Below are 18,328 nucleotides of genomic sequence, written 5' to 3' on the forward strand. Positions count from 1 at the left end.
TGAACAAACGATGGCTCCCTTGGTCTGAAAGCGAGATGAGCCCCACACCCCATAGTCACCTTTGACTGGACTTAACTGTCAAGGGGTCCTTTACATTTTACCCTCTTTTTTGAAATTTTGAAATTAGTTTTCCAATATACCCCCAATAATAGCCAAATTATAACAATAACAATTAATTCCCAGATTATACAATTATCAAAGTGTCAATCAACTTCCAATTAATGCATTTTAGTTAAATGGCTCCCCACATGGTGGATTGGGTGCATTTCTGATCTTATATCCCTGTGTTCCATAATCTTAATTAATATCAGTTACATTTCAGTTATTATAATATTCCCTTAGTCAACAGCTACATGATTAATTATTTCCATTTGGGATGTTATAATATATAAATTTATAAAGCTTCAAGTGAGGAACTCAAACTATTATCTTTATTTCGCCCTGCGTGTGAACTGTTATATCCATGGAGATTCCTTCTGTCCATATATGGCCTTATCTCTTTCACTTCCCAGCTGTTGTTTTCTCCCATTGTGTCTTGGGGTGGAACTGAATCTCAAAGTTTCTCAGAGGTCTTATCTCTCTGTCCCTTGCTTCGATGTCTCGGAACAGGCGACAGTCTGCTAGAAACCATTCTGTCTCACTAATAAAACATGTCACAGGTCTTCGCCATTTCCCCCTCAGCCTAGAAAAAAAAATGGGGAATTTTCAAATGTGCTGAAGATTTAATACTCCTTTCCAACTCCCAGAATCTCTGTAGCGTTCTTATCACAGCCCCTGGATTCTTTTCCTTCCAGCTAAAGATTTGCCAATGATCCCCCACTTTCATGGGGGCTGTCTCCATTAAGGCAGGTGGGACCAGAAGCATTTACTTTTGACCTTTACACCTGGCATAATTACTATATTATTCTCCATACCATGTTAAAAACGTTTAGATGAGGATATACTTGGGTTATTGAAGCTAAAGCTTTAACTTAATACTTCTTAATTTTACTGTATTGTTGCTTCATGGTCTTTTTTGTAATTTTATACAGAATGCTATTTGGTATGCCACGCTGAAATATATTGTTGTATCAAGGGCAGTTTATTCATAATACTAGGTACAGCCACACAGGAAAACTGTCATGTGTGAAGTGGTCTTCCAAAAAAAAGAGGCAGAGGCTGAATCAAGGCTTGCAAAATGCTAGGGATCAGGGATCTAAATTGCTCCTGGTGTTACGTGCCCTTTCATTCTCACATATTCTGAATTTTCTAATTCTAGTATGAGTTCAGAGTTGATGCAAAGCTAGAACTTTGGAAGTGCAGAATACATAAGGTTTGGAGCCAGACTAAGGAAGACAACTTTAGGTCCCATTGAAATCAATTGGACAAGTTAGTCTTGACTACTTGACTACTGATTTCAATGGGAGTTAAATTCAACTAATTCAGTCTGGATTCAACCCACACAATATTGATGGCAGGTCCAAAGGGAATGACACAGCTGGTATTAATGGGTGGCAAGATAAACATCAGAGGCAGAGTCACAAAATATTTCCCCCTCAGAGGTGTATGGGCAAAACCATTGTTCCAAAACCTATGAGCAAGTGCTAAGAAACTTTTAGTTTGCAACCATTTTTTTAAAAGTGCATTTCTTGAAACTCCCCCTTCCTTATTTTTATTGTGTTTCCATAGCAAATGATGAGGTCTCTGTTGGATGTTAATGCTAATAAAATAAACATAGAATGGGAATTTAAGAAGAGTGTACAAACAACACTCATATTAGATTTTGCAAATGACATTCGTTCTACAGGCAAGCTAGCTTGAAAGTAATTTTAGCTTTCTTCTTATTAGAGCTGCACATTTTCTATTTCAGTGAAAGCTTTGATTATTTCATCCTATATGAGATCCTGTAGTGGTCTATGTGGATTGCTCCTGCAAAGCAAACTTTTCCTTTTAAGCAGTGACATTAAGGTTTTCCTGTGGGTTAGCCCTCAGCTCCGTTTCCCCGTTAGAGACAGAATAGTTTTATGAAGAGGGAAGATGCAAGATAGTAACTTCTCCCATTTGATTTCCCCACTCTTGAATTTGAAGAGTGGCCTAAGGAGGACTTTCCTGGGCTGCAATGATTTGTAGGTGCAAGTTTAGCACCCACTGAGAGCAGAGCCTTTTCAGCTGCTGCCCTGTTGTCATAGAATGCCCTTCCTCAGGAAGCTTGCTTAGTCCCATCTTTTTTCAGAGGTATCTTATTCTCCTGGACTTCTGAGAACCATGCCCTCAGTTGTGAAGTAGGAGGTCTGAGGGTGAGGACAGAGTTTATGTAGTCCTGCTGTTCTTTGGAGCATTTGGCACTCACTGAAGATTTTATTGGGCTTCCTCTATGGCTAGTGTTCGTTGATTATTATGATTTTACATTGTAAACTGCTTAAAGTGGTATGCAGATTCTGTAAATAAATGAGTATAAGCCATTGGTATCTAGATGGAGGAGTGATGGGCAGCCATCTACCTTTAACTTTTGAAGTTTTTAAAATATACATATATATTAAAGAACCATGGCAAGTATAGCTAGTGCAAGGGAAAAATTAATGGGCCAAGTAAACAAATAAACCAAATAAACCAACCCCTTTCTCCTTGCAGTGATCCATAGGTTCAACATTCATCACCAAATCCCATGCTTAAAAGGGAAGGAAGCTTTAATTTCCCTTCCCCAAATCCACAAAAGGATATACAGGGTAGACTTTGTGGGGCTGGAGTAGAGTTTGATAATGCCAGGAAATATAATGGGGTTGGCTGTGATTTCATATGTCCACCAGCAGCCTGGCCTGCTCTGTATGAGCATGAATTGCTATGATTCTCTGGGTGTATATTCTCAACATCTCTCTCTCCTTTTTTCCTGTTGCTGCCACTCACTTAGAAGTGGATGTACAGCAGGGGAGAGAAAGGGGTGTAAGGGAATTGGGGAGAGTGCATTGCCCCATGCAGGTGGCAGGACAAGTCCTTGGTTGGGTGTAGGTGCCCCTAGCAGTCTCAGTGCTCAGCCAGAACCAGCAGCTTTGAAGAGCCAGGTGAAACCTTATTGGTTCCTAGTGTCACCTAACCCTTGCTGTGCTTGTACAGTGGTACCTCAGGTTAAGTACTTAATTCGTTCCAGAGGTCCGTTCTTAACCTGAAACTGTTCTTAACCTGAAGCACCACTTTAGCTAATGGGGTCTCCTGCTGCTGCCGCGCCGCCGGAGCACGATTTCTGTTCTCATCCTGAAGAAAAGTTCTTAACCTGAAGCACTATTTCTGGGTTAGCGGAGTCTGTAACCTGAAGCGTCTGTAACCCGAGGTGCCACTGTAGTTTAATATTATTCCTTAGCCACTAGCCATGATGGTGGTGCTGAAACACAGGAGAGAGAAATCTCCCCCTTTCAATAAATGGATACACTGGTGTGGCAAGTTATTAGGTTTGCTCCCAGCTCCCAGTCTGAGACTCCTGATAGCTTACAGCACCTGCCAACAACCACACTGGAACTTACACACAGCTGCCTGTGAATGACATGGGCAAATTGTCCAATCTCACTGGAGAGAGATCTACGGCTTCATGTCCCAGATGGGCCAATCTTGCTGGTGCTGCTCCCTGGCATGCATGATTCCCAAAAGGGACCACTGTATCTTTTCACACTTAATAGGATGATAGTAAAGAAAATGGAATGATTATCAAGGAACATTTCGGTTCATCTACTTGTATCAGCATTGGGGAGCCTGCAGCTACTTCCATTTCTAGCATGGGTCTTGTCCATTCCACGTGGTCTCTGGAAAGATTTTAATATAACACCAGAAAGGGTGAAGAAACCCACCTTGTGCTCATACCATTACACTTCTGTGCTATTGAAACTGGGATCCCCCCCTCCCTGATCTAAGCCCTGAGCCTGCTAATGCAATCCATCCATAATGTTATTCATTTTTGACATCTGCATATTTTGATGTGAGGTTTCAATTTTAGCACCACAACATTACTGCCAGGCCAAATAGGTTCTGAACCACCAAATCTGTGGGTGGTGAGTAAAAGTAACAAGCATGAAAAAACATTCCAAAGCAAGGCATGTTGGTTTATGCTACAGGCTGCTTTAGGTACATTTGAGCACATTTTCCCTGATTAATATTTCCAGAAGAGCTCTTCCAATCTGTTGACGACATGAAGAGATATTTATCTTTAAATGGACTAAATACATATTTAGATGATAGAATGAAGAATCTCTGAAAGAAGTGATAGCCTATTGAATAAATAATACATCTTTTAAAAAGTCTAAATGCAACTTACAAGATAAAGTGCAAGCGCTTCAAAGGAGCCATTGATCTATGGAGTGCATAATATGCATGTTAAAAAATGTTTGAAATACTTATTTACATGACATACGGCTCAGAAGGAGCCATTACGCTCTTCAAGTAAATGGGATGCATTGTAAAAATTGTCTAAGCATTGCTTTTATCAACTGCTAGCGAATCATGTTCTCTGCAAAACAAGCTAAACCAGTCAAAAAGATGTTAATTTGCAAATGAGCAATAACATGGGCCCCAAATTAGGATTTAGAAACTCAAGCCCATTGTCAATTAGGCAGCCATTCCACCCATACAAACGAACATCTTTCACTTTGGGTCACATTGTGGTTATCAATAAATGTTATTTGTATGCAGGATTACACTCTCATATCTAGTGAAAGACAGCTAAGACCCAGTTAATGGTAAGACCCATGGAAAATAAAAAGAAGGAATGCTGAGAGTTGGTGCTGACAGCTTCTGTCTACCGTTAAAAAGCTCATGGGCCCAAAACTGTCAGGGTTCCAGCAGTTTTTGAAAGTGGAAAGACATCCAAATTTAATTTCTTTCAGAATAATGGTGTATCAAAATTCATGATTACTGAGTTCACAGTATGCAAATTTGTCTAGGTCATAATGCTTATAATGTAATTGAGCATTGTTTCCTCCAGAAGTTCTCCAGATTGAATGTTAAATGTGATTCTGAGCATGTTCCTTCAGCATTTAGCCAACAAATTGCACAAAGAAGCTGTCTGCAGACAAACACCGGCTCCCTCGGCCTGTAGAGCGAGATGAGCGTGAACCCCAGATTCGTCCACGACTGGACCTAACGGTCAGGGGTACCTTTACCTTTAGCTGCTTTAAGGTCAACCAGGTATTCTCCATGAAATCCTTACTGACTGCTGTAAACCATGTAATCAGACCATGAGACCAAGCAGCCTTTTGTTTTGTGAGTGTCTTCTCTAGTCTGCTCAATCACTTCTCACAATTTCTTCTTGCAAACGTCGTAAGTAGTTGTCTCCCTACGCAGTTCTGAAACCTCTCATTAGTCTTAGGTGTGTTGCTTGAGGTGGAGCTCATTTTCTAAGTAGCTCTTCTTCATCATGGTTGGGGCTAAGGGGTGAGCTGGGAAGATGCAGGGCAGGTCATGTGGCGCACATAGCCACGCCCCCTCAGTATCCATCACCTGAGGCGGCTGCCTCATGGTAGGCCAGCTCTAGGGACCAGCATAAGTGAGGGATAGTAGATAGTTGTCATATTATTATGTTGTTCATTGCTCTACCCTGAAGTTCCACATTGCTGTGGAGTCGGTGTATTACGTGGAGATTATAAAAATGCAAATACAGTGGTACCTCGGGTTAAGAACTTAATTTGTACTGGAGGTCTGCTCTTAACCTGAGGTACCACTTTAGCTAATGGGGCCTCCGTCTGCCACCGTGCCGCGGCGGCACAATTTCTGTTCTCATCCTGAAGCAAAGTTCTTAACCCGAGGTACTAGTTCTGGGTTAGCGGAGTCTGTAACCTGAAGCGTCTGTAACCTGAAGCATCTGTAACCCGAGGTACGACTGTAGTGAGGAGGAGGAGGAGGAGGAGGAGGAGGAGGAGTAGAAGTAGAAGAAGAAAGTAGTGGCAACCCTGAAAATTAGCAGGGTTATTGTTGCATGGTAGGTCCCAGCCCAATGAAAGTACAGTGGACCCTCCGGATACGAACTTAATTCGTTCCAGGGGTCCGTACATACCCTGAAAAGTCTGCAACATGAGGCACTGCTTCAGCGCACGCGCATGGCGTGATAGAGTGCTTCTGCGCATGCATGCGCAACAAAACCCATAATTATACACTTTCAGGTTTGCCACTTTTGCATCCCGAAAGTTATGTTACCCAAAGGTAACGTAACCCAAGGGTCCACTGTGTTGAACACATGCCATAATATTGGATGACGTTCATACCACCAGAAGCTCAGGTTCAGATATGCCTGTGTTGTAGACGGAACCAGAAATGGAAGTACCGTACCTCATGCTTCCTGCTCCTCCTGCATTTCTATCATTCATTCCCCCCCATGCCTGAGAGATGTGAAAGTTCTGTTTTGGATGAAAAGGAGATAGAACTATCTCTCTGGGTCAGACTGTTGGTCTCTCTAGCCCAGTACTGTTTGCTTCAACTGGTAGATCTACAAGGTCACAAGCCAAAGACTCATTCTTGATACTTAAGATCTTTTAATTGGCAATGACAGCATTTGAACCTTCTATATGGGGAATATCTTCTCTAGTCGCCTATGAGCCCTCTCCATCCTTGAAAAAAAAATGCAAGAACAGGAAGCAGAAGCCACCAATGCTTCCTTCAACTTCATCACACCAAAAGCCACTCAAACCAGTTAAGTCTCCTAGGCTTAGCCTATTTTCTCTTCCTGAAACATGTACTTTCAGGCATCAACTTGCCAGTCAGTCAATCTTCTCCTTCACACAGCACCATTAAAGATACAGACACCCTTTTCTCATAATTCTACCCAGGAGAAAGTGGAACTCTGCCAAGCCCATATCATAAAATGAAGAAATACACCTTTAAAAATGAAAAGACAAAAGAGGCTGTGAGTCAGAATGAAGAGTACTTGAAGGAGGTGATTGGGAACATGAACTCTGCTTTCCTATGCAGTGGTACCTCGGGTTAAGTACTTAATTCGTTCCGGAGGTCCGTTCTTAACCTGAAATTGTTCTTAACCTGAGGTACCACTTTAGCTAATGGGGCCTCCCACTGCTGCCACCGCACGATTTCTGTTCTCATCCTGAAGCAAAGTTCTTAACCCAAGGTACTATGTACTATTTCTGGGTTAGCGGAGTCTGTAACCTGAAGCGTATGTAACCCGAGGTACCACTGTAATGCAAAGAAAGGGCAATGCAAAAGGCAGAAACTTGCTAGGCTGTGAGGTAGTTAAACCAAGAGTGGAACTGATTTGTGCTGGGTACACATTACTGGTTTAAAACACAGCTACAAGCTTGATTCCCCAGTTCTGATTCAACTTGCGTTTGCACATCGTTGTACATATCAGTGTGACAGGATATGTTTCTATGTAGTCTGCTACCAGCAGTTGGAGAGAGGGCACATTTGTCTTCATCTGGCCTACGATTTCAAATTGCACTGAAGCTGTGTTCAGAGAAGATGCATCAAAATACAGCATTTCTCAAGAAACTACAGGATACATGTGGGTTGTGGCTAATGTTGTGTGCACATAGCTTCACAAACCAGTGGTGGGAGCACATCGGTTGCAGAGTAAAAGGAAATCTGTACGCAACCTTGGATAGAAACATATTCATTATGTTTCCCAGCACAATTCAAAGTGTTGGTGCTGACCTTTAAAGCCCTAAATGGCCTTGGTCCAGTATACCTGAAGGAGCGTCTCTACTCCCATTGTTCAGCCTGGACACAGAGGTCCAGCTCTGAGGGCCTTCTGGCAGTTCCCTCTCTGCGAGAAGTGAGGTTACAGGGAACCAGGCAGAGGGCCTTCTTGGTAGTGGTGCCTGCCTGTGGAACACCCTCCCATCAGATGTCAAGGAAATAAACAACTAACTGACTTTTAGAAGACATCTGAAGGCAGCCCTGTTTAGGGAAGTTTTTAATGTTTGATGTTTTATTGTGCTTTTAATTCCGTTGGGAGCCACCCAGAGTGGCTGGGGAAACCCAGACATATGGGCAGGGTATAAATAATAAATTATTATTATTATTAGATATCAGGGAGATTAATGTTGAAGGACTCTTATCCTTATAACTTCTTAACTTGTTAATACTAGGGTTTGTTTGGCGCAAATTTGTACACAGGTTCCTTTGAACCATACACTGTTCAATATCAGGAATCATGTTCCTCTAGCCAAGGCTCATAATCTTCTGGTCTCATGCAAGTATAAGGATATACAGTTCATGCAATCTACTTAGATATCTGGGAAAAGCCATTCTTCATTGAATGGATTTCACCCAAATTATGTATTTTAGAAGATATTGATGACATCAAGAGCAATGCTGAGGTTATTTACACACTGAACTCATTGGGACTGATTTCTGAGTAGACCTATGGGATTCTGCTGCTACTAAATCCTAACAGTGGGACTTACTTCTGAGCAAACACGTCTAGGATTGCACTGAAGCTGTTTCTAGTGTGTATTATGTTGGTTGGTTGAAATGTTTCTTTTGTGGATTAGAGATGCCCTCTTTCTTGGAGGCAGGCGTAGCACAAGCTCTGTGGCTAAAGCTCTAGAATGCTCCATGAGGGATAAAAAGAAGTCACAAAAAAGCAAACATATCAAGACTTCATGTTGTTTCATTGCAGTTTAGCGTATATCTCCAGGTACACATTTTGTATTTGGAAACATGTTCCATTTTTGAGAAACGGATTTTATTGTACTATTAATTAAATTTTACAAATTGCACATAACTGTAATAAAAGCTTGAGAACCAGAGGAGTGATTTAGAATTAATTTAAATATTGGGACATACAATGCAGCTTGTGACATGGCATTGCAACTAAAACCAGTGTGTAAATTCTTTTGCTGGTACAAATACAGTTCAACATCAGAAGCATAAAAATGGTATATTTGCAGAGTATTTTTTTTCTCCTCAGAAATACTATATATGTTAATTAATGGAGTATTGGTGTACAGTAACCTCTGTGGTAACCAGGGTGTATATCCAGTTGCTTCTGTTACTAAAATGTGTTTACCTGCAAAACATCTCATACCTGAATAACTTCTGACAAGGAAAACGTTAGTAGCAGTTCCTACATTTTGACACCAATTCCGTTGCCTTTATCATCATGTAGAGACTGCAAAACCCACAACCTTGCTGTTACTTTTCATTACACACAGTCAGTATTAGTCCATTAATCATTGGCATTCGGTGAACAAAAGATCAGCTAAAAATACAAAAAGACAGATCTGCTCTCCTTGTCTATGGTTCCGCAGGAATTTTTTCCCTGAGAAATAAAAAGTATAAGGTAATGGGGTTCTGCTTTAGCAACCCTCTGCAAACTGCCACCTAGTTATTAAGCCAAGGCTGCAATCTTATGCGCACCTTGCAGGGGGTTTCACTGAACTTGGTGGTTTTTACTTCTGGGTAAAGATGCGTAGCATTTCCCCCCCCCACATCTCGCATGCTTTCTTCCCACTGTGGAATCCAGAGACATCTTTGTCAACTCATATATCACAAAGATAAAAAGCATCAACATATTGTAGGTGTGGTGCAGGTATTGATCCAATGACCTGCCCAAAGTGAGACTCACATAAACAGCATTGGGCTAACATTTGCACTGAGATCCTCCATGGCTGTACAGATGCTGCTCAGATATTTAGGAATCAGTGCGGACAGAGCAATAAACAGTGATTATCCACACTCTTTCCCAGCCTCCTCCCGTCAGCAATCCTACTATCAGGTGGCAGCCATGACAGGGCAGGGTGCAGTACTATGTTTATCTTATTGCACTTATTTGCTTGGCTTCTCCTACATTAGGCAATAGCAACCACTCTTCTTGGCATCCTGTAGGAGCGGAAAATACGCAGGAGACAAGTTGGTAAGAGATGTTGCACAATACTCCCCCTATTGGGGGAAACTGCACTAGTACAGACGTTTCTTGCTCTGCTGTTAAGTTTGCCTAAAAGTATCTCAAATATGCAAGCTTCACCTTCCTAAGTACCTCCCTCCACCTAAAAATCCTATGTACATTTGGAGGTAAGCAGTTTGCTTCTGAATAGCAATTTCTGGGAATCGCAAAGGTGGACTGTGCTCTTACACTAAGGTCCCATGTTTTCCATAAGCATCTGGTTGGCTACTGGGAGAAAATGAGCCTTTGGCCTCATCCGGAAAAGCTCTTGTTGTGTAAGTTGCATTTACAGCTGTGGAACTTACTTCCACATGCCTAGACAGCAGGTCTGTGAAGAGGAAAAGCACTTAAGTATTATAAAAATGTCACAGCAGCTCAACCTAGTTTCTCCAGTCCTAAGTGAGTGTTGGTGCCGTCATTAAAGTGGTAAGAGAAGCCTGGAAATGAAGCCGTAGATTGCAACCAGTGTACGTAATGGATCTTTCCTATTTCACCTTACATGGTGATGTCTTTTGTCAATCATTATTATGTACTTTGGATACTAAACGGCCTGTCAGTGGTGTTTAATATTTCCAGCAATGATCAGGTTATTTAGTTTTGTATAAGTGGACAATGAGCATCCAGTCAATTATTTGGAAGAGTTTACTGAAGAATTGGGTTATTCTGTGGAACAGCGAAAGTAGCTTGTAAGAAACTGAAACGCCGCTTTGAAATTATTCCGGTGAATCCTATTGTCAGTACTATTCTCATTTCAAGGTTGGCTCATTTCTGCAAGTTCCAGCCGCCTGCGCAAGTTTAACTGCTTGTTGATAGTGCAACTGAAACTCCGGATTTAACTGGCCGGCTAGCACTGCTTTTACAGCGTAAACCAAACATTTATTCCACTTACAAGGATGTACTTGCTTCTCAATGTCACTATGCAAGGAATAACCATCGAACTGAGCAGTCAGCAGCACAGAAGGTGGCCTTCAGTACACGACAGCAATGGACCACTTTGGGAGGAGCCTTTTATCATTATTATTCAAGCTAATGATGATGAAAATAGTTTTGAGGTTTCGCTGGAGCAAGGTCGCGTTGAAAAGACACATTTGGATTGGCTTTTGCATCTCTCACACCCGCTATGCGAATTGATTGAGAGGATCTAAGTGGCATGGATGTGCTTTATTTTGCACACTGCACTGCATTAACATCCACACTGGAAATGTTCTAGACTCAAAGGTATTCTTAGTGTCACTTGTGAAAAAGGCTCAAGTGACTTCTGAGATGAAGCAGGTATTGCAGCATGCAAATGACATGCAAGGGCAACTGCAAGCCCATCCAAACCTCCAAACTGCCTTTTTCTCTTGCCCTTAGAATGAGACACAGTAATAGCAGCGAACAGCAACTCAAGCACGTCTTTGATTATTTCCCTCTCCTCTTGTTCTGCACAAAAATAGTACCTTTTCCATGTACACATGTGGATGCAAGTGTTCTTTAACCTTAACTAAACTGAAGCCTGAGAACAATTTTGGTAATCCCCAGCAGAGAGCTGACCTACCTGCTTGATATATTTTCCTTCTGAGATGTCACAATGCAACAGTGAATTATCAATCCTTCTAAGCAGCCTTTTAGTATGCTCCATAAAGAAATCCTCATTCGTTTCTTCATTTCTATGAACGGTTGTTTTATAAAACAGCTGCTATTGTTGTTCATTAAAACTCCTTTCAAACAAATTCACACTGGGGCAACAAACAAACTCAGGTGTCTAGGCTCTTACATGAATGTGAAGACCATTCATTTAATGGATTTACAGTATTTACAGTAAGAAAAATATATACTGTTAGGTGCAGCATATTTGCAACTGTAAGCTAGTGTTTTGGCTAAGTTCATTGCAAATACTAGGCATTTTGATTAAGAAAACAGTGACCTTTTACCACATTTGTCAGTAGATAAATTATTTTAGTATGCACATAAGTATTTTACAGAATAAAAAAGATCCTCAGGCCAAAGTACTTTGACACTTTTAAAAATCTGAAACAAATCCGCCCACTTTTAAAAAATAAATAAATCAAGCAGACCATGCTACACACAGTTGGCTAACTATTTACAAAGCACCCAATTAAATCCTACTTAATTCACCCACTCTGTGAAAATCCTATCTCACTGGTGTGTGGAATACTGATGATCCCACAAAATGTGTACCTTTCTCAGAGGCTGGACAGGAGGTGGAACATGGACTATACAAACTGTTGCTATAAGATTAACCATTAAGCACCACGTTTTAAGGAAAGTGGAGCAGATAATAGGGAGTTCTGCAAGTACTGAAGAAAGAAACCAAGCACAGCACAAGGGCACGTCAATCTAGTTTAATGTTTACATGTAGAAGTTACACATAACAAGAGACTAAACAGGATTTTCAGATGTAACAGAGCTGTAATGAAATGAATGCTGCTGTATATTAGAAAAATAATCTTGATACAGTCATCTGATTTTTATTTTTTGGTCTAAGTTCTTTGAAATTGATTTACACCAGTAATCAGACTGAAATGTTCCCTGTTCTCCCACCCCTATTCCCCCCCCCCCCCAAGTTTCAGTATCAATAGTCTTTGGACGAAAGAAACAGCAACTGTACATTTGTTGATAGTTTGCCCTTTGGTTATAAGCAGAAAACGTTTTTCACTGTTTTTCCAAAGCAATATGCCACAGGGCTGAAATTCTGGGGTAGCATCCCTCTTGGTGTTAAAAAAGTGTTCCGTGTTTTGTGATTCCTATTTCTGTTTAGGCAACAAAAGAATTTTATAAATGCTCATTATTATTCCTCAGCACTGTACCCATATTGAAAAAAGTAGTCATCTCAGTTCGTAACAAACAAAACCCTTACATCTCAACGCTGTTTCGCATACACTGTAATATAAACCACCACCCCCTGTGCCTAACAGACAAAAATGTAGCTTCAAAACCGTATGATACAAACATCTTTTTAAATTCAAATTAAAGAAAAACACATCTGTATGGACTCAACAAGTTTATTTGTGGTTAGACATCTCATGCATTCATGCAGGACCAACTCTACCTACAGCTGTGGTTTCTGAATCTAAAGGGGGTGGGGGGGAGAGGAAAGGAAGAGACCCCCCCCCGACATCCAACATATTTTCATCATCAGCAGTTCTGCACTTAAGCCAGAAACAGTTTTCCTAAAGAAATCTTCCCACAGATTTTAAAAAAAACATACACAGCTTTATAATATTTACAAAAAAATATTTAATTAAAAATATTTTATAATTACAGTAGGTCTATTAAAGCATATACTTTTCTCACACTTATAGAACCTCTCTCTATATACATAGTATGAAATGTCACTCATTTTTTTTTTTTTAATCTATACAATATGTAACACTCCTGCAGGGAGAAGAAAGTCCCCGAGGAAACAATAAAATCATCTATTTTAAACAATAGATGTCAAAACAAAAGTTATCTACAACGCCTCTGGTAGATTAGTAAAGCTTCAGTTTTCAGCTGCTCAGCGCATTAAAGTTATACTTCTAAACTCTGATTTGCCCTGATCTTCTATCAACAGAAGGGCCACACTTACGTATTCTGAAGATTTAAACCCCCTCCCTCCCAGACAAGTGTACAATTCACATCTGATCTAAAACAAAAGAGTTAAGAGACATGTGTGTAAAATGCTATGAACGTGCAAAGTTGTGAAATTTTTTTCTCTCTCTTTCTCTTTTTTTCTAAAGGAAGTATGGAAAGAATTCTGGAGTAGTTGATTTATTATTATTTTTCCTTCTGCCCAGTGGCTGACATTTCTTTCTTTCTTTTTTCCCCTCCCTCTCTAATGTGTCTTTCTTTCTGCGTCTCTGGCTCAGGATCTGCCTGCTGCACACCTGTGGAAGAGGAATGAATAGAGTGGGGGTGTGAACCATTCTGCTCCAGACTGACTGGCGCCACCAACAAAACAGAAGACATGCTTGATCAACAACCCAAAACAAACCAGGTCAAACAACAACCGCAGCTCCCAGGCTAGGCCAAGCAGGGGAACACACAGCTGCAGGTCCAAGCTAGAAGCTCTCCGGAGGAGAGTGGAAGAGAAAAAGAAAGAAGGAGTTTCCCTCCTCCTCCTCCCTCCCATCTCTTGTTGCTGCAGATCGGGCAGAGGGGCAAGAAAACACTGCGCCCCGTCCTAGGCATGTTTACTTGGCAGCAAGTCGCATGGAGTTAAATGGGACTTGCTTCCCAGCAAGTGGGTGTGCAGATCACAGCCTGACTGTCAAAGAATTCCTTTAAGACAACCAACATTTCCATAAATGTATTATTCATTGCTTTTATGGGAAGGGACAGAACTCCTAAGGAACATGCCAAGGAGACGGCCTGATCTGTGAACCAGTTAAGAGCCTGAAGATGTAGACAAAAATGCAACACTCCTCTTCCTTAAAGGAATATGAGAAAGTGCATTGTTTCCCCCCGCTGTTTTATGTTTTATGTTTTATGTTTTATGTACACTATCTGGAATTTATTGAAAAGGTTGATTTTATTTAACCTGCCACAATCCTATATATATAGTAAATAAATAAGTGTATACACATTGACCTGCCCCTGTAAGGTAAACGTGTAGAATTAAATAGAAAATAAGTGTACGTTTGAACCTGAGTCACAAAATCATTAAGCCAGAACTGAACAATTGAATTGACTGGATTACATTGGTTTAAATCTTAAATCTGCCTGAATTAGCTGGTAAATTGCAGCCTAGCATACGAAGTGTAAATACGTCTAACAGGTACTCATGTCCTACGGTTCCAATTGTACTCAGTTTCCAGTAAGTGTGCCTGAGACTGGAGTGCCTAATTGTTGAGCAAGAATTACAACCTGATCCCAACTATATTTACTTTGAAGGCCTAGGGAATTGCACGAGACTTGGTTCCAGGTAAGTGTACCTAGAATTGCAGCCTTAGATGGAAACTGGCATGCATGGCAAAGGACCCTGACCCCAGCTCTGCTGACACACCAAATCTTAAAAGAGGATACTCACCTTGCAAGTGCAGTTCAGCGGCACAGAATACTGTCCCCTGGCTTATTAACAGCCCCAGCCTGCACAGTAACGAGAGAACAGGAGTGCGGCGTTAGAGTTAGCACAAACAACAAGCTTAGCAATCGGCAACCTTCCTCGCGTGGCTCTCTAGAAGGCTGAGAAGCCCCACAATAAAGGGAAGCAGGACAACCTCACAAAGGGGCAGAGGAAACTGCAAGCTCTCTATGGATCCCTTCCTGGGCTAGCAACTAGTGACAGGTTGCATGCTGCCAAACGTGACAGCCTCTTGCTTTGCAGACCCACAGGGACCCCAGTTGCAGCTGAGGGTCATGTGCTTCCCCTGTGCAACCAAGGAAGGGCATCATCCATAGCAAAACCCAGAGATTTGACAAAAGGTGTGAGTTTGTTAACTGAACAACTGGAGCACGATTCTTTCTTTGAGTAGATCTTCACTGCAGGGGATGGTAGATCATAGGGAACGATGATGGTAGTCTAGTCTCACATAATATTAATTGAAACAATTAATATTCCTACCCATCTGGAGTGCTTGTATTTTGTATTTTTAATGGTCTAGTCCTAAATGCACTGACCCCAAGCCACCTCTAGTCATAAACACCACAACTAGTGGATGCAGTAGGTATCTCAGTTCTCTTCCAAAGCTGTGTCCAGCCCGATCTGTGGGACCCAGCTCAGCACTGTGAGGCAGATGTGTGCCGATATGCATCTGTATCCACACTGGCTCCATAAGAAGACCTCCCATGTGAGATGGGGAAATAAAGCCCATTCCAAGAAATGGAAGTAGGCTGCATGAGGCATATACAAGTGGCACGTTAAGTGAATTATGCGCCTGGAAACATGCAAAGGCTAGATCCACTTTGCTGCACACCAGCTGAAACAGAAAGGCTATGTAGTGCATATGTATAGCTACCGAATGACAATACAGTCTGTATGTGTACACATAGGTATACATGTGCAAATTGCATCTTGCACTCTGTTAAGTGTGCAGCTATGTGTCTATATTGGCCCTCGCACAAAAACACAGGCAACCCAATTTCACGTGCAATTTGCAACCCACAAGCCAATTAACCCATATTGTCGGGATTTAACGAGCTTCCCTCCTGCAGAGGTCGGCACCCGATCCGATGCTAGTATTCTGCAGACTGCAGGCTGCCACCGTAAGCTAGATGCTGTACAAAATACAGGAAGAACAATTGTCCGTGTCCGGCAGGCGCGCACTCTACCTAAATCAGACGTCACCAAAGGAGGGAAGGGGGAAGCTTTGAGGATGGGGGTCGCTCCAAAGATCCCAACGCCCCGACTTCATTGTCTGGTGGATCGCAGTGTCGGGACCCGATCTTGCACCCAATCGCTTAACGGGGCCCCGAAATGGACCCTTCACATGAAAGCACTCCCGAGCTTTCGAGGGTAGGTGGATCGCGACCTCGGGGCTCTACTTTGCCCCCCCCCCCAATGATCTGCTCTGGGTCTTTTCGCTACGGGAGGGGGGGAGAAAGAGGAGCAGGTTCTCGCTCCATAAAAAGCAGGAGGGCCACCCGTTTATCCATCCATCCATTCCTCCCGCTCTGGGGGCGCACGGCGTCCCGCCTCCGAGCGCCCCGGCGGAGTTGAGCGGCGCGTGTGCGCTCCTGCCGCTGCCCAACCCGGCGCGCCTCTCTCTCCCCTCCCCGGCCCGTCGGAGCTGCGAGCAGCGCCCGGCTTCTCTGCCCGCCGCCGCGGCTCTTACCGGGTCGCTGTTGAGCGCCGTGAGCGGGGTCCTGGGAGGCCCTGCCGGGTAGCTGGCCGGGTGCAGCGGGGGAGGCGGCAGCGGCGGCTGCTGCTGCTGTTGCCGGAGCAGCGCCGGGTGCGTCTCGAGGGCCAGCTGCAGGTCGAGGATGTAGTCGATGACATGCTGCAAGATCTCCACTTTGCTGACCCGCTTGTTGGGCGGGATGGTGGGCACCAGCTTCCGGAGGCGGCTGTAACAGTCATTCATATCGCACTGGAGGCACAGCGCCGCCGGCTCCTCGCCCGGAGACGGGCTCCCCTTGTAGCAGCCGTGCTCGGCCAGGCAACGCAGCGCCAGGTCGCCGCCGCCTCCACCTCCTCCTCCTCCGCAACAGCAGCCCGCCAGCGCCTTCCTGCTGGGGTGTCGCACGGGACTCACCGCTTTCATGGTGCAAAAGAAACGCCGGCGGGCGGGCAGAGCCCTCGGGCGCACCGGCCAAGCAGCTCCCACCCGCAGTGCAAGCAAGACAAGAGGCGATGCAGCCAGCGGTGGGCAAATCAAAACAACGGAGAGTCCGGGTTTGGCAAACGGGGTGCGCGACGAGGGGGAGGGAGAAAAACAGGAAGCAGCGGGAGAAAACCGTGTAAAAAGGAAAAATAAAAATGGATAAATTCCAGCCGCCACCTACCCAAGCAATATATCTATAGCTATACTGTATACCTAGCGGGCTGCTTACTTCCCCTCCTTCCCTTCTGCCGCCACTCCAGTCCCAACCCGGCTCTGCTCAGCCCAGTTTGCAACGCCGCCGTATATATATCTAGCGCGGGGTAGAAGCTGGGCGGGGCGCGCGCTGCCCGGGCCCAAGGAAAAGGAGAGAAAAGAGCGAGCGAGAGAAAAGAGCGAGGGGGTGGGAGAGACACACAAGAGTAAGGGAGGGGCGATGTGTATGTAAAAAAGAGAAAGAAGTGAGGCACGAGTATTGAGCGCCGCGCTTTAGCCAATCGGCAGCGGCAGTTTTCTCTACGGAACGCCGCGCCAGCCAATGGCGAGCGGCTCCATTCTGTCAAACGCTGTGTAGGGTCTCGGCGAAAAGGGAGGTTTTTGAACCCGAGGGAGGAGAGATTGAGAGAGAGAGAGGGAAGGAGGGAAGGAGGGAGGGAGGGGAAAAGAAGTTCCTTCTGAAGAACTGCGGGAATGCGAATGGAATTCGCTCTCGCTCCTCGCCTGCCGGGATCTCGCTTTCCCCAGCGGCTCGCGGAGCCCTCGCCACAGCCTTGCATAGTGACAGGCGCTGCTCTTCTCGTGATCTCGCCCCGAGGCCGAGAAGAAGCAATGGCCGATTGTTATCTCCCCCCCCCCCCGCCGTCTCCGCGCAACATTTATTCTTCAGGCTGCTTAATTATCACTTCACCAGCTAGTCCCTGAAGAAGACAGCAGCTTTCAGTTCCATTCAGAGCATTTTCATATCTCTAGGATTCTTTCACCCACCCCCACCCGTCATATTTATTGACACCCAGGGTATTTAGCAGATAATAATCAGATCCAAACTTGAATGCGGAGAAGTGTGTGGAGGAGGGGGGCTGGAGGGGGGGCTTCTCTTAAGAAAAGCAATTGCCTTGCAACATTAAATTAGAGCACATAACTATTAAAAATTCATGGCGATAGGGTATTTAAAATTCCTCCATGCCATATAATATTAATCCATTTAATGTAAAATTCATACCTGTAACTTAAT

General features: G+C 43.6%; 1 protein-coding gene across 2 annotated transcripts; it reads right to left on the reverse strand.

Moving 5' to 3' along the window:
* Positions 1–12,186: 12,186 nt before the first annotated feature.
* Positions 12,187–17,517, reverse strand: ID4 (inhibitor of DNA binding 4). Of its 2 annotated transcripts, none has more exons than XM_081014374.1 (3): positions 16,612–17,517; positions 14,868–14,926; positions 12,187–12,609 (listed from the first exon to the last, which is right to left on the reverse strand). In XM_081014374.1, exons 1-2 carry the CDS (start codon positions 17,038–17,040, stop codon positions 14,882–14,884), a joined length of 474 nt encoding a protein of 157 aa, XP_080870500.1. In that variant the 5' UTR covers positions 17,041–17,517; the 3' UTR covers positions 12,187–12,609; positions 14,868–14,881. The 2 variants fall into 2 exon arrangements, with proteins under 2 accessions (XP_080870500.1, XP_080870499.1); XM_081014373.1 differs by lacking the exon at positions 12,187–12,609 and adding an exon at positions 12,848–13,725 and having other exon boundaries at positions 16,612–17,515.
* Positions 17,518–18,328: the final 811 nt, after the last annotated feature.

This window comes from Podarcis pityusensis (genome assembly GCF_964106645.2).
Source record: "Podarcis pityusensis genome assembly, chromosome: 7".
In the NCBI taxonomy this organism is placed as follows: Eukaryota; Metazoa; Chordata; class Lepidosauria; order Squamata; family Lacertidae; genus Podarcis; species Podarcis pityusensis.

Bases quoted from the DNA above. Each gene is read 5' to 3' on its own strand.
- ID4 (XM_081014374.1), bottom strand. From the start codon at position 17,040: ATGAAAGCGGTGAGTCCCGTGCGACACCCCAGCAGGAAGGCGCTGGCG. The intron at 14,927-16,611 runs GTAAGAGCCGCG...GTTACTGTGCAG, and splicing joins CGGCGCTCAACAGCGACCCG to GCTGGGGCTGTTAATAAGCC.